Source organism: Falco rusticolus, unplaced genomic scaffold (assembly GCF_015220075.1).
Source record: "Falco rusticolus isolate bFalRus1 unplaced genomic scaffold, bFalRus1.pri scaffold_77_arrow_ctg1, whole genome shotgun sequence".
Taxonomy (NCBI): domain Eukaryota; kingdom Metazoa; phylum Chordata; class Aves; order Falconiformes; family Falconidae; genus Falco; species Falco rusticolus.
Genome location: NW_023618242.1, coordinates 18,236 through 39,296, shown reverse-complemented (window position 1 = coordinate 39,296; position 21,061 = coordinate 18,236). Strand labels below are relative to the sequence as shown.

At 55.6% G+C, this 21,061-nt stretch overlaps 1 protein-coding gene and 2 long non-coding RNA genes across 3 annotated transcripts; 1 reads left to right on the top strand and 2 right to left on the bottom strand.

Moving 5' to 3' along the window:
- Positions 1-3,265: 3,265 nt before the first annotated feature.
- On the bottom strand, positions 3,266-5,070 carry LOC119142178. The gene is made up of 4 exons (XR_005102178.1): positions 4,963-5,070; positions 4,254-4,402; positions 3,628-3,630; positions 3,266-3,277 (listed from the first exon to the last, which is right to left on the bottom strand). It is a non-coding gene; the product is annotated as an uncharacterized LOC119142178 (long non-coding RNA).
- A 16-nt stretch (positions 5,071-5,086) lies between these two features.
- LOC119142173 lies at positions 5,087-9,830 on the top strand. Its single transcript, XM_037374877.1, has 5 exons — positions 5,087-5,356; positions 5,505-7,241; positions 7,557-8,189; positions 8,505-8,933; positions 9,285-9,830. Exons 1-5 carry the CDS (start codon positions 5,144-5,146, stop codon positions 9,828-9,830), a joined length of 3,558 nt encoding a protein of 1,185 aa, XP_037230774.1. The 5' UTR covers positions 5,087-5,143.
- A 7,373-nt stretch (positions 9,831-17,203) lies between these two features.
- Positions 17,204-19,307, bottom strand: LOC119142172. The gene is made up of 3 exons (XR_005102176.1): positions 18,191-19,307; positions 17,566-17,568; positions 17,204-17,215 (listed from the first exon to the last, which is right to left on the bottom strand). It is a non-coding gene; the product is annotated as an uncharacterized LOC119142172 (long non-coding RNA).
- Between the last annotated feature and the right edge of the window lie 1,754 nt (positions 19,308-21,061).

Sequence of the window (21,061 nt, the reverse complement as noted above, 5' to 3'; positions counted from 1 at the left end):
GATACAAACTCCCCATTTGACGTGCGGAATTAAACTCTGTAACTCAGCATAGGCTATAAAGCAGGCACGTTTAATTCACCGGCGGGCATCAGGGTGGATAATTCCAAAAGCACCTGCTGCCCCGACCTCTTTGTGCACGTGTGATTTCAAGTATACATTCATACATATTCAATAGATGCCCAAGAAGAGGTTGGGTTAGGATAATGAGTCTACCCAGAAGTCACTAACATAAGTTTCCTCCCATTTGCACTTGCTCACTGCCTCCTGGTGGTGCTCGCGGGGGGTCGTTGAGGATGAAGGCTTAGTAGCCTCCCTCGCTCTGAACTTTTCACCTTCACTCTTCGCGCAGACTCAGTCGTGTCTTGAGTTTCTTCCGATCCATAAAACGGGACAGATCCGGTTTTCCTACCTCAAGGCACAGAGGTTCGCATACCGGTGTCTTCTTATCGGCACACAGAGCATCCCAGGTCCACCTTATCAGTACAAAGGGCCCCAGGACCGGGCCTAATTTGCCAAGTCCTACTGTGAAGCTCCTCGCCTCATTTGCCAAGTCACACTGTGAAGCTCCTCTTTGTGCAGACAATGAGAATTTTAATTATTCTAAGTTTTCCATCTCCTGTTAATCTAGTTATTTCTAAGCTTTCTGTCACATTGTCCTAAGCAATCTCGGCCCCACAAAGTGAGTGGTGCGGTGGTAACATATGGCCAGACGGAGGCAGTCTGTCCATTTGTGTTTTGATCTGTATAGGTTTTACAGACAAGCAGCTAGTAGTCATGCCCCCCAGACCTACAACTCCCGCTGCGTTATTTACCAAAGCCCTTTGAGGCGGCAGTCTTTGCTCCATATGACAGTTACGTCTGCTCCGGTATCCAGAAGACCGACCGCTCAACTTCACTTGTGCAGGAGTACCTCCCGATGACGCCACAGTGCAGGTCAGGTTAGGTCGTTGTGGAGATAGTTCTTGCGTCCAACACGCTTGAGGTATTCCTGTGGAGCCGAATCCTTCATCACCCCGCCATGCGGGCTCTGTTCGGGAAACACAACTCACAAAAGGCACAAGTTGAGCAAGGCCTGTATTTTTTGGAATTGTAACAGGAGGCACCCGTGTGGAAACTAAGGCACATATTTAACCTGTGAAGTCTGCATCAATAACACCAACATGGACTTGGATCTTGTGTAAAGTAGTACTAGATCGACCTATTAGTAAGGCACTAAGGCCCTTCCCTGTTGGCCCCTGAGCATTCAGAGGGACCTTAAACACTCCATGGCTGGCTAGAGTTACCGATTCACTGGTGCATCCATCCATCCCTGCTGATCCTTGGGTCCTCCCTGATAATTGCTCACATGAGGCTGGCTGGCTGGTTGGTGTGGCAGCCAGAGGTACTTGTGTCATTGCGCGCCTCCTCGCGCTCTTGTGAGCGTTTCCCTGGCCCGGTGCGTGGAATCCTTCTCTATCAAAACGAGAATGACATTGCTTTGCAAAATGTCCTTTCTTTCCACAGTGGAAACAAGGAATTTCTGACGTGGACAGTCTAGGTTTTGCCACGCATTGTTTTTTGGAGGGGCAGCCCTGTTTAAGGCGTGCTGACTTACCGCAAGAGTAACATTGCATTTGCACAGCAGCCATTACTGCTATTTTGCGTTCCAAGGCACCTACCTTGGCACAGGCTGATATCACAGTTTCTAAGCTGGGTCCTCCTGGCAATCCTTCTATTATTTTTTGACAATCAGCATTAGCACGATCTTTGGCTAATTGCCTTACTAGCATGGCACGCAGGTGAGGGTCAAACACTTGAGAGGCAACAGCATGTTGCAACTTTTCCACAAATGGCAAAAATGGTTCTTTTGGGCCTTGCTTAATTGCTGGATAACGCTCATTGACTCTGCTAATTGTGCAGTTTTCATTATTGCTTGCATGCCTATATTTTTTATTTGATCGAATACTGGGGGGGGGGCACTGAGCCTGATGTTGAGGGTTGGCATACTGCCCAGTACCCACCAACACATCAGGCCCATTACCAACCCGGGGATCATCTTGCGGAAGGTTTCGATTCGGCAGCCCTTGCTGTTGCGCAGCTACCCGCCAGGTTGCGTGGAAGACCGCTAGTTGCACAGGCTGGGACATGATCTGTGCCATCTGAGAACTATCAAAAGGAGTCCAAGTGTCCGTGGTAAGCACACGCAAGAATTGCATTGTAGCCGGCGAATTCACCCCGTACTGAGAAACAGTGTTTTGCAAGTCCTGCACTATTTTCCAAGCAAACGGTGTATGAACGTTAGGATTACCAGCAGCCCCGCATCTCCTGTCGTAACAGGATATGCATGCGGCGCAGCGGTGGAAGGAGTAGTAACATCAAGGAGCGGTCCGTCTATATGTCCTACTAAATCCCAGTTCCCCTCTTGTAGTGCCCCATCTTTTACAGCCTGCCAAAATTGCCAAGGGTTGCGCGGCGTTACCGTAACGTTGGATACTGGATTACTACCACCTCCACATTCTTCACCGCCTCTGACTGATAACCTTGTCATAGCTGGGCACGATTCCGGATTTTTGGCGTTTCCATCCTGTGGAGGCAGGGGAGGAGCTGAGGGGGCAGGCGGGAAAGGAGAAGAAGCTGGGGGAGGAGGGAGTGTGGGCTGGCACAAATGCCGTTGGGACTCAGGGGGGCAGGGATCGGTCCACCGAGGTTTCTCCTTGTTGTCCTTGTCCTCGGAATCGCTACCGAACATAGGTCAATGCTGCTGGGCTTATTTAGGGGCTTTGGGACATACAGGAGTGGCGTCTGGTAAGGGGCACGGACTCTCCCCCTCCCCCTCCCCCTCCCCCTCCTGTCTGTAGTTGGAGGGGGATCCAGGGCAGGTTTGGGTGATACACCCCCGCTCGCGTCTTGCTGACTTTTCAAGCCCCCACTCACATCTTGCTCATTTTTTAAGCCCCCCACAGCATCTCTAAGCAGTCCCCGTGTAGCCAAATGCCCCGACGCCTCTTTGTCCTCTTTCATCACAGCTTCCGACAGTGTTGATCCTAAATTGTCACAGGTCAACACACTAAGAGCAGTCACGGTGGACGTTTCTACTCCGTGTCTCTTGGCCCTCAATACCATACTGCCTAACCGCAGCCCATCTAGAGTAGCTCCACATTTCTGTAACACTAACTTCCACATTGACAGCACAGTGGTATCTTCCTTAGAGAACTTAGTCCCCATGCTGTCCCTGGTGGCTCACCTTACCGGCGTCACGTTCTCCCGGGATCTAGCAGCCGCCTGCTGTGCTATTCCGCTTCACCAGGCTCCACCTCCCCAGCAACCCGCTGGTCACAGCCTCAGGATCTGCTCCTGACACCCCTTATCGGGGGCACAGTCTCAGGGTCTCCTCCTGATACCCCTTACTGGGATCATATCGGCACGTCGAGGTGACGCAAGTCAAGACGGACATAAAAACACTATATCTACGTGGCTGGGTTCAGACAAAATGGCCAGAATGGCCTTTATTATCTGTACAGATTGCTTATATATCTTAGATAGTACGTGTGTCAGACCCTGATAGGCTTGCTGTCGTCTTCCTCTTGCTTGCTCTTTGCTCTTGCTGTAGGTGCCCGTTTGCTGAGGTTCTAAGCTCCGGTTCTACACATCCTGTTCACATACTTGTCATTTTTGGGGCTGTCTTAAAGGAACACGACTAAGTCTTTAAAGTCAACTAACTCGTCTGCAGACACGCTGCAGACCCCAACACTCCACCTCCAGAGGAAAGGCACTGAAGAGCAGCCCGTGAGGGACCATCCATGCCAGTAAGCAGCTGTCAGCTGGGCTCAGGATGCTGAGCACCGCCCCCCGCCAAAGCCCAACTCACCGGCCAATGCACCACCCACCCCTGGCACTGGTCACGGAGCCTCCCCTCTCTGCTCAGTCCCGCGGCCAGGGGCAATCCCAGAGAGCCTCAAGCCTGTCTGGCACCACTGGCCCCAGGGAGAGCCCAGCTGGCTCTTCCAGAGCCCTGCTCCTCCAGCATGGCCCTGGGAACGGTGTCCAGGAGCGTTTCTGCCAGCACCTTCCCAGGAACGGACCAGCCTGGAGGGTCTCCTACCGCTCCCCCTTGCCCTTCTGGAAGATGGTTCTGGTGATTGGTCAGGGTCACCAGGAGTCTCCCCGCATCAGCAGGCCCTTCTAGAGAGCGGAGTGTGGCTTCACACTGGCACAGCACGGCTCCCTCCAGCCCTTGGATGCTCCTCAGCCACTCACACCGCCACTTGGCAAACGGTATAATTAATACACTGAAAGGACCACGGCTGACCCGAGCTGGAGGTCACCCACTGCTCTGCTTGGCTGCCAGTCTCTTGTCCCTTTCTTCAGCAATGGTCAGGCAGATACCCTTTCCATGGGGCAGGGAGATCCATGGCTTGTTGCCCTGCGGCAAGAGACAAGAAGCCACCTCACATCATGAAACACAGGACTCTCCCTCTTTGTGGGGGGAAAGCAGCACAAGCCCCTTAGGAAGGTGCTGAAGGCGTACAGGCCTACATCTGCCCCTTCTGGTCGCGTCCATCAATTACGCACTTCAGCCAAGACAGAAACGCCACCCCCTTCCAACCTGGCAGGAGAGCCCATGGCAGACAGCGAGACAGCAGAGGCATCGCAGGGGAAGGGCGCTCTCAGCCAGAGCAGCTGCCCCGGGCACACCCAGAGCCCAGCGCTGCTCGGCTCCCAGTACTCAGAAGGTTTAGAAAACCACAGGGCTGCTCCTCGGAAACATCCCCATTCCTACACTCATGGATGCTTCCCCTTCCCCGAGCGCTCAGCCCGGAGCAGGCAGAACCACCAGGAGCAGAGCCACAGCTGATGCCAGTGCTGAAGCTTCACCGTGTGGGAAGGCAGCTGCCCACGGACAACACCCACGCCTCTCGGTGTCAGCCAGCAGCCCCCAGCAACGGGAGAGAACCCACCCGCATCGTGTCCGTGCAGGCTTACTTTGCCAAAAAACAAAGATGCTGGAGAGCCTGGTGGCAAAGCTATTGCCATTGGCGTCCCTCACCAAGTGAGACACTTCAAAAGGGGCGCAGGTGCTCACGGGTGGGGCGTGGGCAGTCTCCACAGCCATTGCCCAGGGCTTTGTGATGCAGGCAGCGCATCATGCCCAGAGGCCAATGTGATGCGGGTCTCCACGGTGACCGTGGGGGTATTTAAGGGGCGAGAGCCCTGGGGTGTCCACTCCCAGAAGAGCGACTCCCTCAGGAGGCAGCATCTCCCCTGGGTGACCATGGCAGGTCAGCGGCAGACGCCGCCAAAGATGCCCACGCATGAGGAGGCGAACACCCGCCCCCAGCACCAGAGCAGGCTGCCCAGGCTGCAGACCCTGCACCAGGTGAGAGATGGGGCAGGAGGGGTGGTGGCGGTGGGACGGGGCCACATGGATCTTTCTTGGTGCTGCGGCTGGGCTTGCCAGCACTGGGGGGGCCGCTGTGCCAATGTAGCCACCTCCATCACCTGACTCCTGCTCTTCCTGCCCACAGGTGGGCCATGGGCAGCCGCAGGCAGCAGCACCTTCCGAATCTTCTTCCCAGAGCAGGGAAGCTGCCAGCAGACCCCGACAGCTTGTCCCATCTCCTCGGGTCTGCTGTGGTGAGTGGGATGCAGCCGGCAGGATGCAGAGCTGCAGGCGTGCCCCATGCAGCCCCACAGCCAACACCACAGCTGCACAGGAGACAAACCGGTGCCTTTTGAGGGATTCAGAAAGCAGCATGATGCTGGTGGAAAGGGCAAGAAGAGATCAGGTCCGGGCAGCCAGGAGCAGCAAGGCCCCTGCACCTAAGCCCGTGCATGACCCCCATGAACACGGGAGCACCAGTGCTGCTGGCAGGGTGTCTGTGCCAGCTTCCATGGGTACGAGGCATGTGGGGCCAGGGCACCAGGCACGAGCAGTACAGCAAGGCTCCAAAGCACCAGTGGGACGCTACAAGTGCATCCTCATAGGCAAGTCGGTGCGGAGCCAACGGAGGGTCCGTAGGATGCCTGAGGATATGACAAATGTGGCAGACTGCTCCAGGAAGGAGGAGGATCCGCAGAAGCTGAAGTCGAGATTCCTGGCCCACAGCCAGCACAGGAGGAGGGGAAGTCCTGCAGGAAGTCCTGCAAGCATGGCAGCCCATGTCCGCGGGAAGCACTGGGCGAAGGCAGAAAGGGCCTTAGTCCCACAAGTGCCAAAGAACCACCCAGGGGCCCTGTCCAAGCTTGGTTGCTGGGAAGATATCAGCACCAAAGAACTGTCCCAAGAAGAGGACATCAAGAACCACAGCACAAGGGTCAACCCTTTGTTCCCAGAGCTCCAGGAGGGGCCCTGCCGTCCCAGAAGCTCTGGCACACACGCGGCAGGAGTCACAGCTGGGCACCAGCAGGATGCGTCTCCTGACCAGGCACGTTCCACAAACACCGAGCCAGCAGCTGCTGCCCTGGCTGCAGCTGCTGAGGAAGAGGAGCAGCGCTCGCCACTCGCTCCCACAGAACAGGAGGCGGCGAAGGCACCGGCTTCTCTCTTCAGCAAGCAGGGCACAGCAGCACAGACAGGGAGTCAGGCACCTGCCCCACACAGCCCCACAGCCCACACCGTGGCTCTGCAGGACACAGCTCAGTGGGACATAAGCGAGGTCCTGCTCAAGAAGCCAGCGGAAGAGCAGGACTCAGAAAGCAGCATGATGCTGGTGGAAAGGGCAAGAACAGATCAGGTCGGGGCAACCAGGAGCAGCAAGGCCCTTGCACCTAAGCCCGTGCATGACCCTCATGAACATGGGAACACCAGTACTGCTGGCAGGGTGTCTGTGCCAACTTCCATGGGTACGCGGCTTGTGGGGCCAGGGCACCAGGCACGAGCAGTACAGCAAGGCTCCCAAGCACCAGTGGGACGCTACAAGTGCATCCTCATAGGCAAGTCGGTGCGGAGCCAACGGAGGGCCCGTAGGATGCCTGAGGATATGACACATGTGGCAGACTGCTCCAGGAAGGAGGAGGATATGCAGAAGCTGAAGTCGAGATTCCTGGCCCACAGCCAGCAGAGGAGGAGGGGAAGTCCTGCAGGAAGTCCTGCAAGCATGGCAGCCCATGTCCGCGGGAAGCACTGGGCGAAGGCAGAAAGGGCCTTAGTCCCACAAGTGCCAAAGAACCACCCAGGGGCCCTGGCCAAGCTTGATAGCTGGGAAGATATCAGCACCAAAGAACTGTCCCAAGAAGAGGACATCAAGATCCACAGCATCTGGGTCAACCCTTTGTTCCCAGAGCTTTTGGAGGGGTCCTGCCGTCCCAGCAGCTCTGGCACACACGCGGCAGGAGTCACAGCTGGGCACCTGCAGGATGTGTCTGCTGACCCGGCACATTCCACAAACACCGAGCCAGCAGCTGCTGCCCTGGCTGCAGCTGCTGAGGAAGAGGAGCAGCGCTCGCCACTCGCTCCCACAGAACAGGAGGCGGCGAAGGCACCGGCTTCTCTCTTCAGCAAGCAGGGCACAGCAGCACAGACAGGGAGCCAGGCACCTGCCCCACACAGCCCCACAGCCCACACCGTGGCTCTGCAGGACGCAGCTCAGTGGGACGTAAGTGAGGTCCGGCACAAGAGGCCAGCGGAAAAGCAGGACTCAAAAAGCAGCATGATGCTGGTGGAAAGGGCAAGAAGAGATCAGGTCCGGGCAACCAGGAGCAGCAAGGCCCCTGCACCTAAGCCCGTGCATGACCCCCATGAACACGGGAGCACCAGTGCTGCTGGCAGGGTGTCTGTGCCAGCTTCCATGGGTACGAGGCATGTGGGGCCAGGGCACCAGGCACGAGCAGTACAGCAAGGCTCCAAAGCACCAGTGGGACACGACAAGTGCATCCTCATAGGCAAGTCGGTGCGGAGCCAACGGAGGGTCCGTAGGATGCCTGAGGATATGACACATGTGGCAGACTGCTCCAGGAAGGAGGAGGATCCGCAGAAGCTGAAGTCGAGATTCCTGGCCCACAGCCAGCACAGGAGGAGGGGAAGTCCTGCAGGAAGTCCTGCAAGCATGGCAGCCCATGTCCGCGGGAAGCACTGGGCGAAGGCAGAAAGGGCCTTAGTCCCACAAGTGCCAAAGAACCACCCAGGGGCCCTGGCCAAGCTTGATAGCTGGGAAGATATCAGCACCAAAGAACTGTCCCAGGAAGAGGACATCAAGATCTACAGTATCTGGGTCAACCCTTTGTTCCCAGAGCTTTTGGAGGGGTCCTGCCGTCCCAGCAGCTCTGGCACACACGCGGCAGGAGTCACAGCTGGGCACCTGCAGGATGCGTCTCCTGACCAGGCACATTCCACAAACACCGAGCCAGCAGCTGCTGCCCTGGCTGCAGCTGCTGAGGAAGAGGAGCAGCGCTCGCCACTCGCTCCCACAGAACAGGAGGCGGCAAAGGCACCGGCTTCTCTCTTCAGCAAGCAGGGCACAGCAGCACAGACAGGGAGCCAGGCACCTGCCCCACACAGCCCCACAGCCCACACCGTGGCTCTGCAGGACGCAGCTTGGTGGGACATGAGTGATGTCCTGCACGAGCTTGAGGCTGTGATCCAAGAACGCAGCCAGCAGCTGGTGGAACAGCGGCACTCAGCACAAAGCATGGATGCGGCGATGGCAGTAAAACCACGTGCAGCAACTGAGGATAGCGAGTCTACATTGGCTGCAGAGCCTCGGGGAGAGCCCAGCACAGCCTCTCCTGTCCCAGACGAATGCCAGGATGGAGAACACATGGCTTCTCCCATGTCTGGAGACCATCCAGGAGAGGCTAGTGCAGCCATCATCTCCCCGGCAGCACACGATCATGAAGGGGCTTTTTTGTTGCCTGAAAATGCTGTGGACAACACCGCCACACCACACCTTGCCCCAGCAGCAGAGAACGGAGACAATGAGACAGCTTGTCCCCTGCCTTGGGAGCCTTGGCACCAGGTGAGCCAGGGGCGCGTGGCCAGCACCGAGCATCCCCAGGTACCGGAGGCAGGCGCGGCGCCCGGGGCATGTGTGGCAGGGACATGGCTGGTGGACATCCTCTCCATCTCCTCCCCACCACCACCACCCCCCCGGCCCCCGCCCCCGCCTTTAGTCTTGCTCTCCCCATGCAGGCGACCTCCCAGCACAGAGGCGACACGCAGCCCTCCTCTGGCTGCAGGACCGTAAGCCCAGCCAACCCGACACCTAACACTGCCAAGCCTACCACGAAACCCCATCCCCAAGCGCCGGTTTCTCCCCGCATCCAGTGACGGATGCTTAGCTCTCCCTTTGTTGTTCCTGTTTTTATAGGAGGCGCCAGGGGTCTTGGCCAAGGAGGACGACAAGTGGGAAGACATCAGCCTGGAGCTCTTCCAGGACCCCCACGCTGTTCCCCCGGAGGGCCAGGCAGCCTCCGAGCAGAGTGGTAACACATCGCCCTGCTCCGGCTCCAGGGATGAGCCCGAGGATGAGCCAGGTACGTCCGAGTCGAGCGCTGCCTCGGCCAGGGCAGGCCCGGTCCGGCTGTCCCGGCGCCCTGCACCCAGGCCAGGGCGGCAGGACTGCGTGCAGAGGGGCTGGCCGTTCCCTGGACACCCCTCCCTGGGGAAAGCCCTCGGTGGTGGGGAGCAGGCAGGACCTTGCCCATTACCTGCCCAGCCCCTTGCCTACAGCTCTCCTTCTTCCACAGGCATCGCCGCCCTGCCGCACACCCCAGCTCGACGGCGACGGCCCTCCCTCTTCCGCAGGGTGCTCAGGGCTCTGCGCAGGGCTTTCTCCTGTACCTGCATCACGGCACAGCGAGAGCAGCAGCGCCCTGCTGCCAGCGGGGCCCATGAAGGTGCCGGCTGCCCCTGAGCCCATGCTGCATGCGGAAGGTGCAGCGCAGGGAGGCACTGGAGGGATGGCTGCCGGGACTGCGCCCCACGCATTCAGCTGCCCTGAGGACATCGTGGCGACAGCCTCTGCTGGCCCCTGCATGCTTTCTGAGGCCAATAAAAGCTGACCATTTTCCCCCAGGGCTCATGTGTGCCTGCTCCACCCTGGCAGAAAGACCCGCGCAGGCAAGGCCCACGCCAGCAGGCAGAGCTGGAGAGCCCCTGTGCTCCCTCTTCTCCACGCTGAGCAGAGCCTGTGCCCTCGGCCTCTGCCCATGCCGCTGGCATTCCAGCTCCCAACCAGATGGGGCCTCCGCTGGCCTCGCTCCACGGGCCCGTGTCTGCCCGTCTTCCTCTTGCTTGCTCTTTGCTCTTGCTGTAGGTGCCCGTTTGCTGCGGTTCTAAGCTCCGGTTCTTCACTTCCTGTTCACTTACTTGTCATTTTTGTGGCTGTCTTAAAGGGACACGACTTTAAGACAAGTCTTTAAAGTCAACTAACGCATCTGCAGTCGCGCTGCAGACCCCAAAAAATCCCCCTTTTTGGTTTTGAACAGCTAGTACCAGGTTTGCTGTGTGCTGCAGGGTCCTTTGCAAACACAATGGCAAACAAGGCAATAGCAAACAATCAGTCCTGCCAGTCGAGTGAATCGATGCCAAAAGCCCGACATTTTCTCAGATTTTGGTAACATGTTGCTGCAATGGGGCGCCTACAATCAATGCAGCACATGCCACCAAAATACTCTCAGCCATGTCCCTGAGTCAACAACAAAAAGTCAATAGTTGCTCTGTTTTGTAAAACTGCATGTTGTACTCCTGGCAAATCATCAGCTAACAATCCCAGAACACTAGAGGTTTGACTCACATTCTTAACTACCTAACAAAGAAGGTGATTTAACTCTTTTAATGCTTTCCCTGCTGCTGCTCCGGGTAAGCGAAGAGCTGCTGCAATATGTTCCCATCGGTTCCATAAATCAACTACGTCATTACACGCTTCATCTAAAGCTATATGGCGTTTAAGCGCATTATGCTTATCAACATGTTCACGGGTTGATTTATGCGGGTGTCATGGTCCCATCATGGCCTCCTACTACATTAGCATCTGCAGAAAAACAACTGTCGGCATTCAAAGTGCCAACAATATCAACTTCTTGCGGTATAATGTTATACAGAGGTAACCAATTATCCCAAATATCGGAAGGCTTTCAGTAAGGTCCTTCATTCCCCAAAGTCTTTGTCAAAATCGTACGTTCGCTTTTACGCAATGATGTCTGTTAACACACGTTGCAAGTTTTGAGGAAGGCCACATCAACCAGACATGTGTGGAAAGGTTGACTGCCTTGCACCACAGACACACCAAACCAGGACGGGTTCAGTTGCTGTGCTAAGGAGACCGCACATTAGCTGTTGGGTTGACTGGCGGCAGCGGTGCTCCCACGATCCGGCACGCTAAGCTCAGGCCGCACACAGCCAGCAGGTATCCATCGCGGACCTTCATCTGTAGAAACACAAGCATAACCTCTCCCCCAGGTTAACAATCCATGCGGTCCTGACGAATGCCTTTGTGTACAAGGTACAAGGGTCTTTCAGGCGTACTAAGACGCCTTTGTGCTTTTGCTGCTTAGCACCAATTGACACAAAGTGCCGCACAATGGGAGGCACCGCACGGTCGGCAGAGATTTTCAAAAAGATCAAAACGTAGCGTGCTTTCTCTAAACGTGCCTCTGGGGTCATTCCCTTCATTCCTCCTCCCTGTTTTTCAAGCAGGCGTTTGAGAGTACCATTCAAGCGTTCAACGATGGCTTGGCCCGGGAGGAATGGGGAAGAGCAAATTTGGGGGAGATCCCTCACAGGGAAAGGAACTGACTGACGGACTTAGAGTTATAGGCAGGTCCATTGACCGTTTTGATCGCAAGGGGGACGCCGAGCACAGACAAAGCACATTGCCAGGGCCGAATGACCTCACGAGTGGTCTCACCTGTGCGGGCAGGAGCAATCATTGCAGAAGAATATGCATCTATTGTAACATGGACATGTTTTTGTCTGCCAAACTCGTTGTAATGAGTTACATCTGTTTGCCAAAGCGGTAAAGCTTGAAGGCCTCTAGGATTAACTCCATAATCGGGCACGGAGGTAACATTTTGACAGTCTGCACAGGCTGCAACAATACTGCCTGCAGCAGCCTGAGAGAGACCCTTTTGACCAAACTGATGATACAAGGATCGCCAATTCTGATGATAAAATTGGTGGGCTAACACAGCCTGCTGGTGGACATCAGGAACAGGCACCAACAGAGCCACAGAAACCAGAGCATCAACTCTAGCATTGCCTTCAATTACAAAACCGGGTAGGGAAGCATGGCTGTTAACATGCGTACCATAAAATGGAGAATGGCGTTTCCGAATCTCTTCCCAAACTAAAGTCAAAAGTGCAAAAAGCTTGGGATTGTTGACATGGCCAAGGACAGCCATCTCTAACTTGGGAAGGAGGGCTGCCACACAGGCTGAATCAGTGACGAGATTAAGAGGGCCTGGGAAGGATTGAAATGCCAAGGCCGCAGCCCGCAACCCTACAGCTTGCGGGCATCCTTCCCGATACACAATTTGGGAATGCCATTGCCCATTCTGTTTGCAAGCAACTACGGCTTTCCCCGTTTTTTCCAGACCCGTCTGCAAATACTGTGCCACCTTTGACTGGTCGTCTCTGACTCAGTTGCCGTGGCTGCAAAGTTAGATCTACAGTCATTTTCAAAAGTGGGTGAGGTGGATGATGGTACTGAACTTGCCCTTGAATATTGGCAAGAGCCACTTGGAGGGCAGTAGAGTTTGACAGCGCCCATTCAAAAGAGAATTGTTGTACGGGGCTAATCACAGCTGACGCATCAACTCCAGTCCACTCTAAACATCACTTTGGGATTTTTATGATCAAATCGGCAACAAGTTTGTACCATCCAACAGCGGTTTTCTTAGGCTGCAAAGGCAGAACCAACCACTCAAGCACATGCAGTGGATCTTCCCAAGCCTGCTTTCACTGGGCCAGCATAGCATAAGGAGAAGACTGGTCCATTAAAATAAAACCACTTAAAGGAAGCGTGATATCTACACGCCACACATGTCGTGCAGAGATCAACTGTTTGACTTCTTTCACAAGTGCCAAGGCTGCAGGTGTTAAATGCCTTGGGGCTAAAAGATCTGTGTCTCCTTTTAAAAGTTGCCAAAAAGGTGGCCTTTGTTCATTAGTAAGGCCTAAATAATAAGGCCGTAGCCAATTCGGCATTCCTGCAAGCTTTTGGACATCGCTCAAGGCCTTTACGTCCAGTTTCAATTTGATAGGTTGTGGAGACACAGTTCTCTTCAGCACATTCATGCCCAGATATTTCCAGGGCCCTTGCCTCTGAACTTCTTCAGGAGCTACAGTCAATCCAAACTCTGCTAAACTGTGCCTGGCATCCTTCTCAACTGTCTCCAGCAGCTCTTTTGACGGTGCTGCTAGCAAAATGTCATCCATGTAACGATAACAGTAAACATCTTGGTATTTGTCTCTCACTGAGCTCAGGGCTTGGGCTACAAACCATTGACAAATGGTTGGCAGGTTTCTCATGCCTTGAGGCAGCACGGTCCAGTGGTAGCTTTTTGTGGGCTCAGAGCTACTTCTAGTTGGTACTGTAAGGGCCAACTTGGCTTTGTCTTTTGGATCTAAAGGAATGGTAAGAAAACAATCTTTCAGATCAGTAACTAAAATGTCTCACTCCACTGGTGTCACGGTGGCAGACGGCAATCCTGGCTGCAAGGCCCCCATAGAGGCCGTCACTGCATTGACTTTACGCAGGTCACGCAACAATCGCCATTTACCTGATTTCTTTTTTACCACAAATACAGGGGTCTTCCACGGCCTATGGGATTCTTCAGCGTGGCCCGCGTCTAATTGCTCCTTAACTAATCCATGCAGGGCACACAGCTTTTCCTGGGGCAGGGGCCACTGATCTACCCATACTGGTTTATCGGTTAACCAAGTGAGACCAAGGCTAGGCTGTTTCGCTCCCTGTAGAACGTTGGTCCCAGTTAAAAATCCGTGGTGATACAAACTCCCCATTTGACGTGCGGAATTAAACTCTGTAACTCAGCATAGGCTATAAGCAGGCACGTTTAATTCACCGGCGGGCATCAGGGTGGATAATTCCAAAAGCACCTGCTGCCCCGACCTCTTTGTGCACGTGTGATTTCAAGTATACATTCATACATATTCAATAGATGCCCAAGAAGAGGTTGGGTTAGGATAATGAGTCTACCCAGAAGTCACTAACATAAGTTTCCTCCCATTTGCACTTGCTCACTGCCTCTGGTGGTGCTCGCGGGGGGTCGTTGAGGATGAAGGCTTAGTAGTCTCCCTCGCTCTGAACTTTTCACCTTCACTCTTCGCGCAGACTCAGTCGTGTCTTGAATTTTTTCCAATCCATAAAACAGGACAGATCCAGTATTCCTACCTCAAGGCACAGAGGTTCGCATACCGGTGTCTTCTTATCGGCACACAGAGCATCCCAGGTCCACCTTATCAGTACAAAGGGCCCCAGGACTGGGCCTAATTTGCCAAGTCCTACTGTGAAGCTCCTCTTTGTGCAGACAATGAGAATTTTAATTATTCTAAGTTTTCCATCTCCTGTTAATCTAGTTATTTCTAAGCTTTCTGTCACATTGTCCTAAGCAATCTCGGCCCCACAAAGTGAGTGGTGCGGTGGTAACATATGGCCAGACGGAGGCAGTCTGTCCATTTGTGTTTTGATCTGTATAGGTTTTACAGACAAGCAGCTAGTAGTCATGCCCCCCAGACCTACAACTCCCGCTGCGTTATTTACCAAAGCCCTTTGAGGCGGCAGTCTTTGCTCCATATGACAGTTACGTCTGCTCCGGTATCCAGAAGACCGACCGCTCAACTTCACTTGTGCAGGAGTACCTCCCGATGACGCCACAGTGCAGGTCAGGTTAGGTCGTTGTGGAGATAGTTCTTGTGTCCAACACGCTTGAGGTATTCCTGTGGAGCCGAATCCTTCATCACCCCGCCATGCGGGCTCTGTTCGGGAAACACAACTCACAAAAGGCACAAGTTGAGCAAGGCCTGTATTTTTTGGAATTGTAACAGGAGGCACCCGTGTGGAAACTAAGGCACATATTTAACCTGTGAAGTCTGCATCAATAACACCAACATGGACTTGGATCTTGTGTAAAGTAGTACTAGATCGACCTATCAGTAAGGCACTAAGGCCCTTCCCTGTTGGCCCCTGAGCATTCAGACGGACCTTAAACACTCCATGGTTGGCTAGAGTTACCGATTCACTGGTGCATCCATCCATCCCTGCTGATCCTTGGGTCCTCCCTGATAATTGCTCACATGAGGCTGGCTGGCTGGTTGGTGTGGCAGCCAGAGGTACTAGTGTCATTGCGCGCCTCCTCGCGCTCTTGTGAGCGTTTCCCTGGCCCGGTGCGTGGAATCCTTCTCTATCAAAACGAGAATGACATTGCTTTGCAAAATGTCCTTTCTTTCCACAGTGGAAACAAGGAATTTCTGACGTGGACAGTCTAGGTTTTGCCACGCATTGTTTTTTGGAGGGGCAGCCCTGTTTAAGGCGTGCTGACTTACCGCAAGAGTAACATTGCATTTGCACAGCAGCCATTACTGCTATTTTGCGTTCCAAGGCACCTACCTTGGCACAGGCTGATATCACAGTTTCTAAGCTGGGTCCTCCTGGCAATCCTTCGATTGTTTTTTGACAATCAGCATTAGCACAATCTTTGGCTAATTGCCTTACTAGCATGGCACGCAGGTGAGGGTCAAACACTTGAGAGGCAACAGCATGTTGCAACTTTTCCACAAATGGCAAAAATGGTTCTTTTGGGCCTTGCTTAATTGCTGGATAACGCTCATTGACTCTGCTAATTGTGCAGTTTTCATTATTGCTTGCATGCCTATATTTTTTATTTGATCGAATACTGGGGGGGGGGCACTGAGCCTGATGTTGAGGGTTGGCATACTGCCCAGTACCCACCAACACATCAGGCCCATTACCAACCCGGGGATCATCTTGCGGAAGGTTTCGATTCGGCAGCCCTTGCTGTTGCGCAGCTACCCGCCAGGTTGCGTGGAAGACCGCTAGTTGCACAGGCTGGGACATGATCTGTGCCGTCTGAGAACTATCAAAAGGAGTCCAAGTGTCCGTGGTAAGCACACGCAAGAATTGCATTGTAGCCGGCGAATTCACCCCGTACTGAGAAACAGTGTTTTGCAAGTCCTGCACTATTTTCCAAGCAAACGGTGTATGAACGTTAGGATTACCAGCAGTCCCGCATCTCCTGTCGTAACAGGATATGCATGCGGCGCAGCGGTGGAAGGAGTAGTAACATCAAGGAGCGGTCCGTCTATATGTCCTACTAAATCCCAGTTCCCCTCTTGTAGTGCCCCATCTTTTACAGCCTGCCAAAATTGCCAAGGGTTGCGCGGCGTTACCGTAACGTTGGATACTGGATTACTACCACCTCCACATTCTTCACCGCCTCTGACTGATAACCTTGTCATAGCTGGGCACGATTCCGGATTTTTGGCGTTTCCATCCTGTGGAGGCAGGGGAGGAGCTGAGGGGGCAGGCGGGAAAGGAGAAGAAGCTGGGGGAGGAGGGAGTGTGGGCTGGCACAAATGCCGTTGGGACTCAGGGGGGCAGGGATCGGTCCACCGAGGTTTCTCCTTGTTGTCCTTGTCCTCGGAATCGCTACCGAACATAGGTCAATGCTGCTGGGCTTATTTAGGGGCTTTGGGACATACAGGAGTGGCGTCTGGTAAGGGGCACGGACTCTCCCCCTCCCCCCCCGTCCCCTCCCCCTCCCCCTCCCCCTCCCCCTCCCCCTCCCCCTCCCCCTCCCCTCCCCCCTCCTGTCTGTAGTTGGAGGGGGATCCAGGGCAGGTTTGGGTGATACACCCCCGCTCGCGTCTTGCTGACTTTTCAAGCCCCCACTCACATCTTGCTCATTTTTTAAGCCCCCCACAGCATCTCTAAGCAGTCCCCGTGTAGCCAAATGCCCCGACGCCTCTTTGTCCTCTTTCATCACAGCTTCCGACAGTGTTGATCCTAAATTGTCACAGGTCAACACACTAAGAGCAGTCACGGTGGACGTTTCTACTCCGTGTCTCTTGGCCCTCAATACCATACTGCCTAACCGCAGCCCATCTAGAGTAGCTCCACATTTCTGTAACACTAACTTCCACATTGACAGCACAATGGTATCTTCCTTAGAGAACTTAGTCCCCATGCTGTCCCTGGTGGCTCACCTTACCGGCGTCACATTCTCCCGGGATCTAGCAGCCGCCTGCTGTGCTATTCCGCTTCACCAGGCTCCACCTCCCCAGCAACCCGCTGGTCACAGCCTCAGGATCTGCTCCTGACACCCCTTATCGGGGGCACAGTCTCAGGGTCTCCTCCTGATACCCCTTACTGGGATCATATCGGCACGTCGAGGTGACGCAAGTCAAGACGGACATAAAAACACTATATCTACGTGGCTGGGTTCAGACAAAATGGCCAGAGTGGCCTTTATTATCTGTACAGATTGCTTATATATCTTAGATAGTACGTGTGTCAGACCCTGATAGGCTTGCTGTCGTCTTCCTCTTGCTTGCTCTTTGCTCTTGCTGTAGGTGCCCGTTTGCTGAGGTTCTAAGCTCCGGTTCTACACATCCTGTTCACATACTTGTCATTTTTGTGGCTGTCTTAAAGGAACACGACTAAGTCTTTAAAGTCAACTAACTCGTCTGCAGACACGCTGCAGACCCCAACACTCCACCTCCAGAGGAAAGGCACTGAAGAGCAGCCCGTGAGGGACCATCCATGCCAGTAAGCAGCTGTCAGCTGGGCTCAGGATGCTGAGCACCGCCCCCCGCCAAAGCCCAACTCACCGGCCAATGCACCACCCACCCCTGGCACTGGTCACGGAGCCTCCCCTCTCTGCTCAGTCCTGCGGCCAGGGGCAATCCCAGAGAGCCTCAAGCCTGTCTGGCACCACTGGCCCCAGGGAGAGCCCAGCTGGCTCTTCCAGAGCCCTGCTCCTCCAGCATGGCCCTGGGAACGGTGTCCAGGAGCGTTTCTGCCAGCACCTTCCCAGGAACGGACCAGCCTGGAGGGTCTCCTACCGCTCCCCCTTGCCCTTCTGGAAGATGGTTCTGGTGATTGGTCGGGTCACCAGGAGTCTCCCCGCATCAGCAGGCCCTTCTAGAGAGCGGAGTGTGGCTTCACACTGGCACAGCACGGCTCCCTCCAGCCCTTGGATGCTCCTCAGCCACTCACACCGCCACTTGGCAAACGGTATAATTAATACACTGAAAGGACCACGGCTGACCCGAGCTGGAGGTCACCCACTGCTCTGCTTGGCTGCCAGTCTCTTGTCCCTTTCTTCAGCAATGGTCAGGCAGATACCCTTTTCATGGGGCAGGGAGATCCATGGCTTGTTGCCCTGCGGCAAGAGACAAGAAGCCACCTCACATCATGAAACACAGACTCTCCCTCTTTGTGGGGGGAAAGCAGCACAAGCCCCTTAGGAAGGTGCTGAAGGCGTACAGGCCTACATCTGCCCCTTCTGGTCGCGTCCATCAATTACGCACTTCAGCCAAGACAGAAACGCCACCCCCTTCCAACCTGGCAGGAGAGCCCATGGCAGACAGCGAGACAGCAGAGGCATCGCAGGGGAAGGGCGCTCTCAGCCAGAGCAGCTGCCCCGGGCACACCCAGAGCCCAGCGCTGCTCGGCTCCCAGTACTCAGAAGGTTTAGAAAACCACAGGGCTGCTCCTCGGAAACATCCCCATTCCTACACTCATGGATGCTTCCCCTTCCCCGAGCGCTCAGCCCGGAGCAGGCAGAACCACCAGGAGCAGAGCCACAGCTGATGCCAGTGCTGAAGCTTCACCGTGTGGGAAGGCAGCTGCCCACGGACAACACCCACGCCTCTCGGTGTCAGCCAGCAGCCCCCAGCAACGGGAGAGAACCCACCCGCATCGTGTCCGTGCAGGCTTACTTTGCCAAAAAACAAAGATGCTGGAGAGCCTGGTGGCAAAGCTATTGCCATTGGCGTCCCTCACCAAGTGAGACACTTCAAAAGGGGCGCAGGTGCTCACGGGTGGGGCGTGGGCGTCTCCACAGCCATTGCCCAGGGCTTTGTGATGCAGGCAGCGCATCATGCCCAGAGGCCAATGTGATGCGGGTCTCCACGGTGACCGTGGGGGTATTTAAGGGGCGAGAGCCCTGGGGTGTCCACTCCCAGAAGAGCGACTCCCTCAGGAGGCAGCATCTCCCCTGGGTGACCATGGCAGGTCAGCGGCAGACGCCGCCAAAGATGCCCACGCATGAGGAGGCGAACACCCGCCCCCAGCACCAGAGCAGGCTGCCCAGGCTGCAGACCCTGCACCAGGTGAGAGATGGGGCAGGAGGGGTGGTGGCGGTGGGACGGGGCCACATGGATCTTTCTTGGTGCTGCGGCTGGGCTTGCCAGCACTGGGGGGGCCGCTGTGCCAATGTAGCCACCTCCATCACCTGACTCCTGCTCTTCCTGCCCACAGGTGGGCCATGGGCAGCCGCAGGCAGCAGCACCTTCCGAATCTCCTTCCCAGAGCAGGGAAGCTGCCAGCAGACCCCGACAGCTTGTCCCATCTCCTCGGGTCTGCTGTGGTGAGTGGGATGCAGCCGGCAGGATGCAGAGCTGCAGGCGTGCCCCATGCAGCCCCACAGCCAACACCACAGCCGCACAGGAGACAAACCGGTGCCTTTTGAGGGATTCAGAAAGCAGCATGATGCTGGTGGAAAGGGCAAGAAGAGATCAGGTCCGGGCAGCCAGGAGCAGCAAGGCCCCTGCACCTAAGCCCGTGCATGATCCCCATGAACATGGGAGCACCAGTGCTGCTGGCAGGGTGTCTGTGCCAGCTTCCATGGGTACGAGGCATGTGGGGCCAGGGCACCAGGCACGAGCAGTACAGCAAGGCTCCAAAGCACCAGTGGGACGTTACAAGTGCATCCTCATAGGCAAGTCGGTGCGGAGCCAACAGAGGGCCCGTAGGATGCCTGAGGATATGACACATGTGGCACACTGCTCCAGGAAGGAGGAGGATAGGCAGAAGCTGAAGTCGAGATTCCTGGCCCACAGCCAGCAGAGGTGGAGGGGAAGTCCTGCAGGAAGTCCTGCAAGCATGGCAGCCCATGTCCGCGGGAAGCACTGGGCGAAGGCAGAAAGGGCCTTAGTCCCACAAGTGCCAAAGAACCACCCAGGGACCCTGTCCAAGCTTGGTAGCTGGGAAGATATCAGCACCAAAGAACTGTCCCAGGAAGAGGACATCAAGATCCACAGCATCTGGGTCAACCCTTTGTTCCCAGAGCTTTTGGAGGGGTCCTGCCGTCCCAGCAGCTCTGGCACACACGCGGCAGGAGCCACAGCTGGGCACCTGCAGGATGTGTCTGCTGACCAGGCACATTCCACAAACACCGAGCCAGCAGCTGCTGCCCTGGCTGCAGCTGCTGAGGAAGAGGAGCAGCGCTCGCCACTCGCTCCCACAGAACAGGAGGCGGCGAAGGCACCGGCTTCTCTCTTCAGCAAGCAGGGCACAGCAGCACAGACAGGGAGCCAGGCACCTGCCCCACACAGCCCCACAGCCCACACCGTGGCTCTGCAGGACGCAGCTCAGTGGGACGTAAGTGAGGTCCGGCACAAGAGGCCAGCGGAAAAGCAGGACTCAAAAAGCAGCATGATGCTGGTGGAAAGGGCAAGAAGAGATCAGGTCCGGGCAACCAGGAGCAGCAAGGCCCCTGCACCTAAGCCCGTGCATGATCCCCATGAACACGGGAGCACCAGTGCTACTGGCAGGGTGTCTGTGCCAGCTTCCATGGGGTCGAGGCATGTGGGGCCAGGGCACCAGGCACGAGCAGTACAGCAAGGCTCCAAAGCACCAGTGGGACACAACAAGTGCATCCTCATAGGCAAGTCGGTGCGGAGCCAACGGAGGGTCCGTAGGATGCCTGAGGATATGACACATGTGGCAGACTGCTCCAGGAAGGAGGAGGATATGCAGAAGCTGAAGTCGAGATTCCTGGCCCACAGCCAGCAGAGGAGGAGGGGAAGTCCTGCAGGAAGTCCTGCAAGCATGGCAGCCCATGTCCGCGGGAAGCACTGGGCGAAGGCAGAAAGGGCCTT

Coding starts and splice junctions, on each gene's coding strand:
- LOC119142173 (XM_037374877.1), top strand. CDS start 5,144: ATGCGGGTCTCCACGGTGACCGTGGGGGTATTTAAGGGGCGAGAGCCC. Junction 5,357..5,504: donor GGCTGCAGACCCTGCACCAG/GTGAGAGATGGG, acceptor TCCTGCCCACAG/GTGGGCCATGGGCAGCCGCA. Junction 8,190..8,504: donor TCAAGATCTACAGTATCTGG/GTCAACCCTTTG, acceptor GTGGCTCTGCAG/GACGCAGCTTGGTGGGACAT.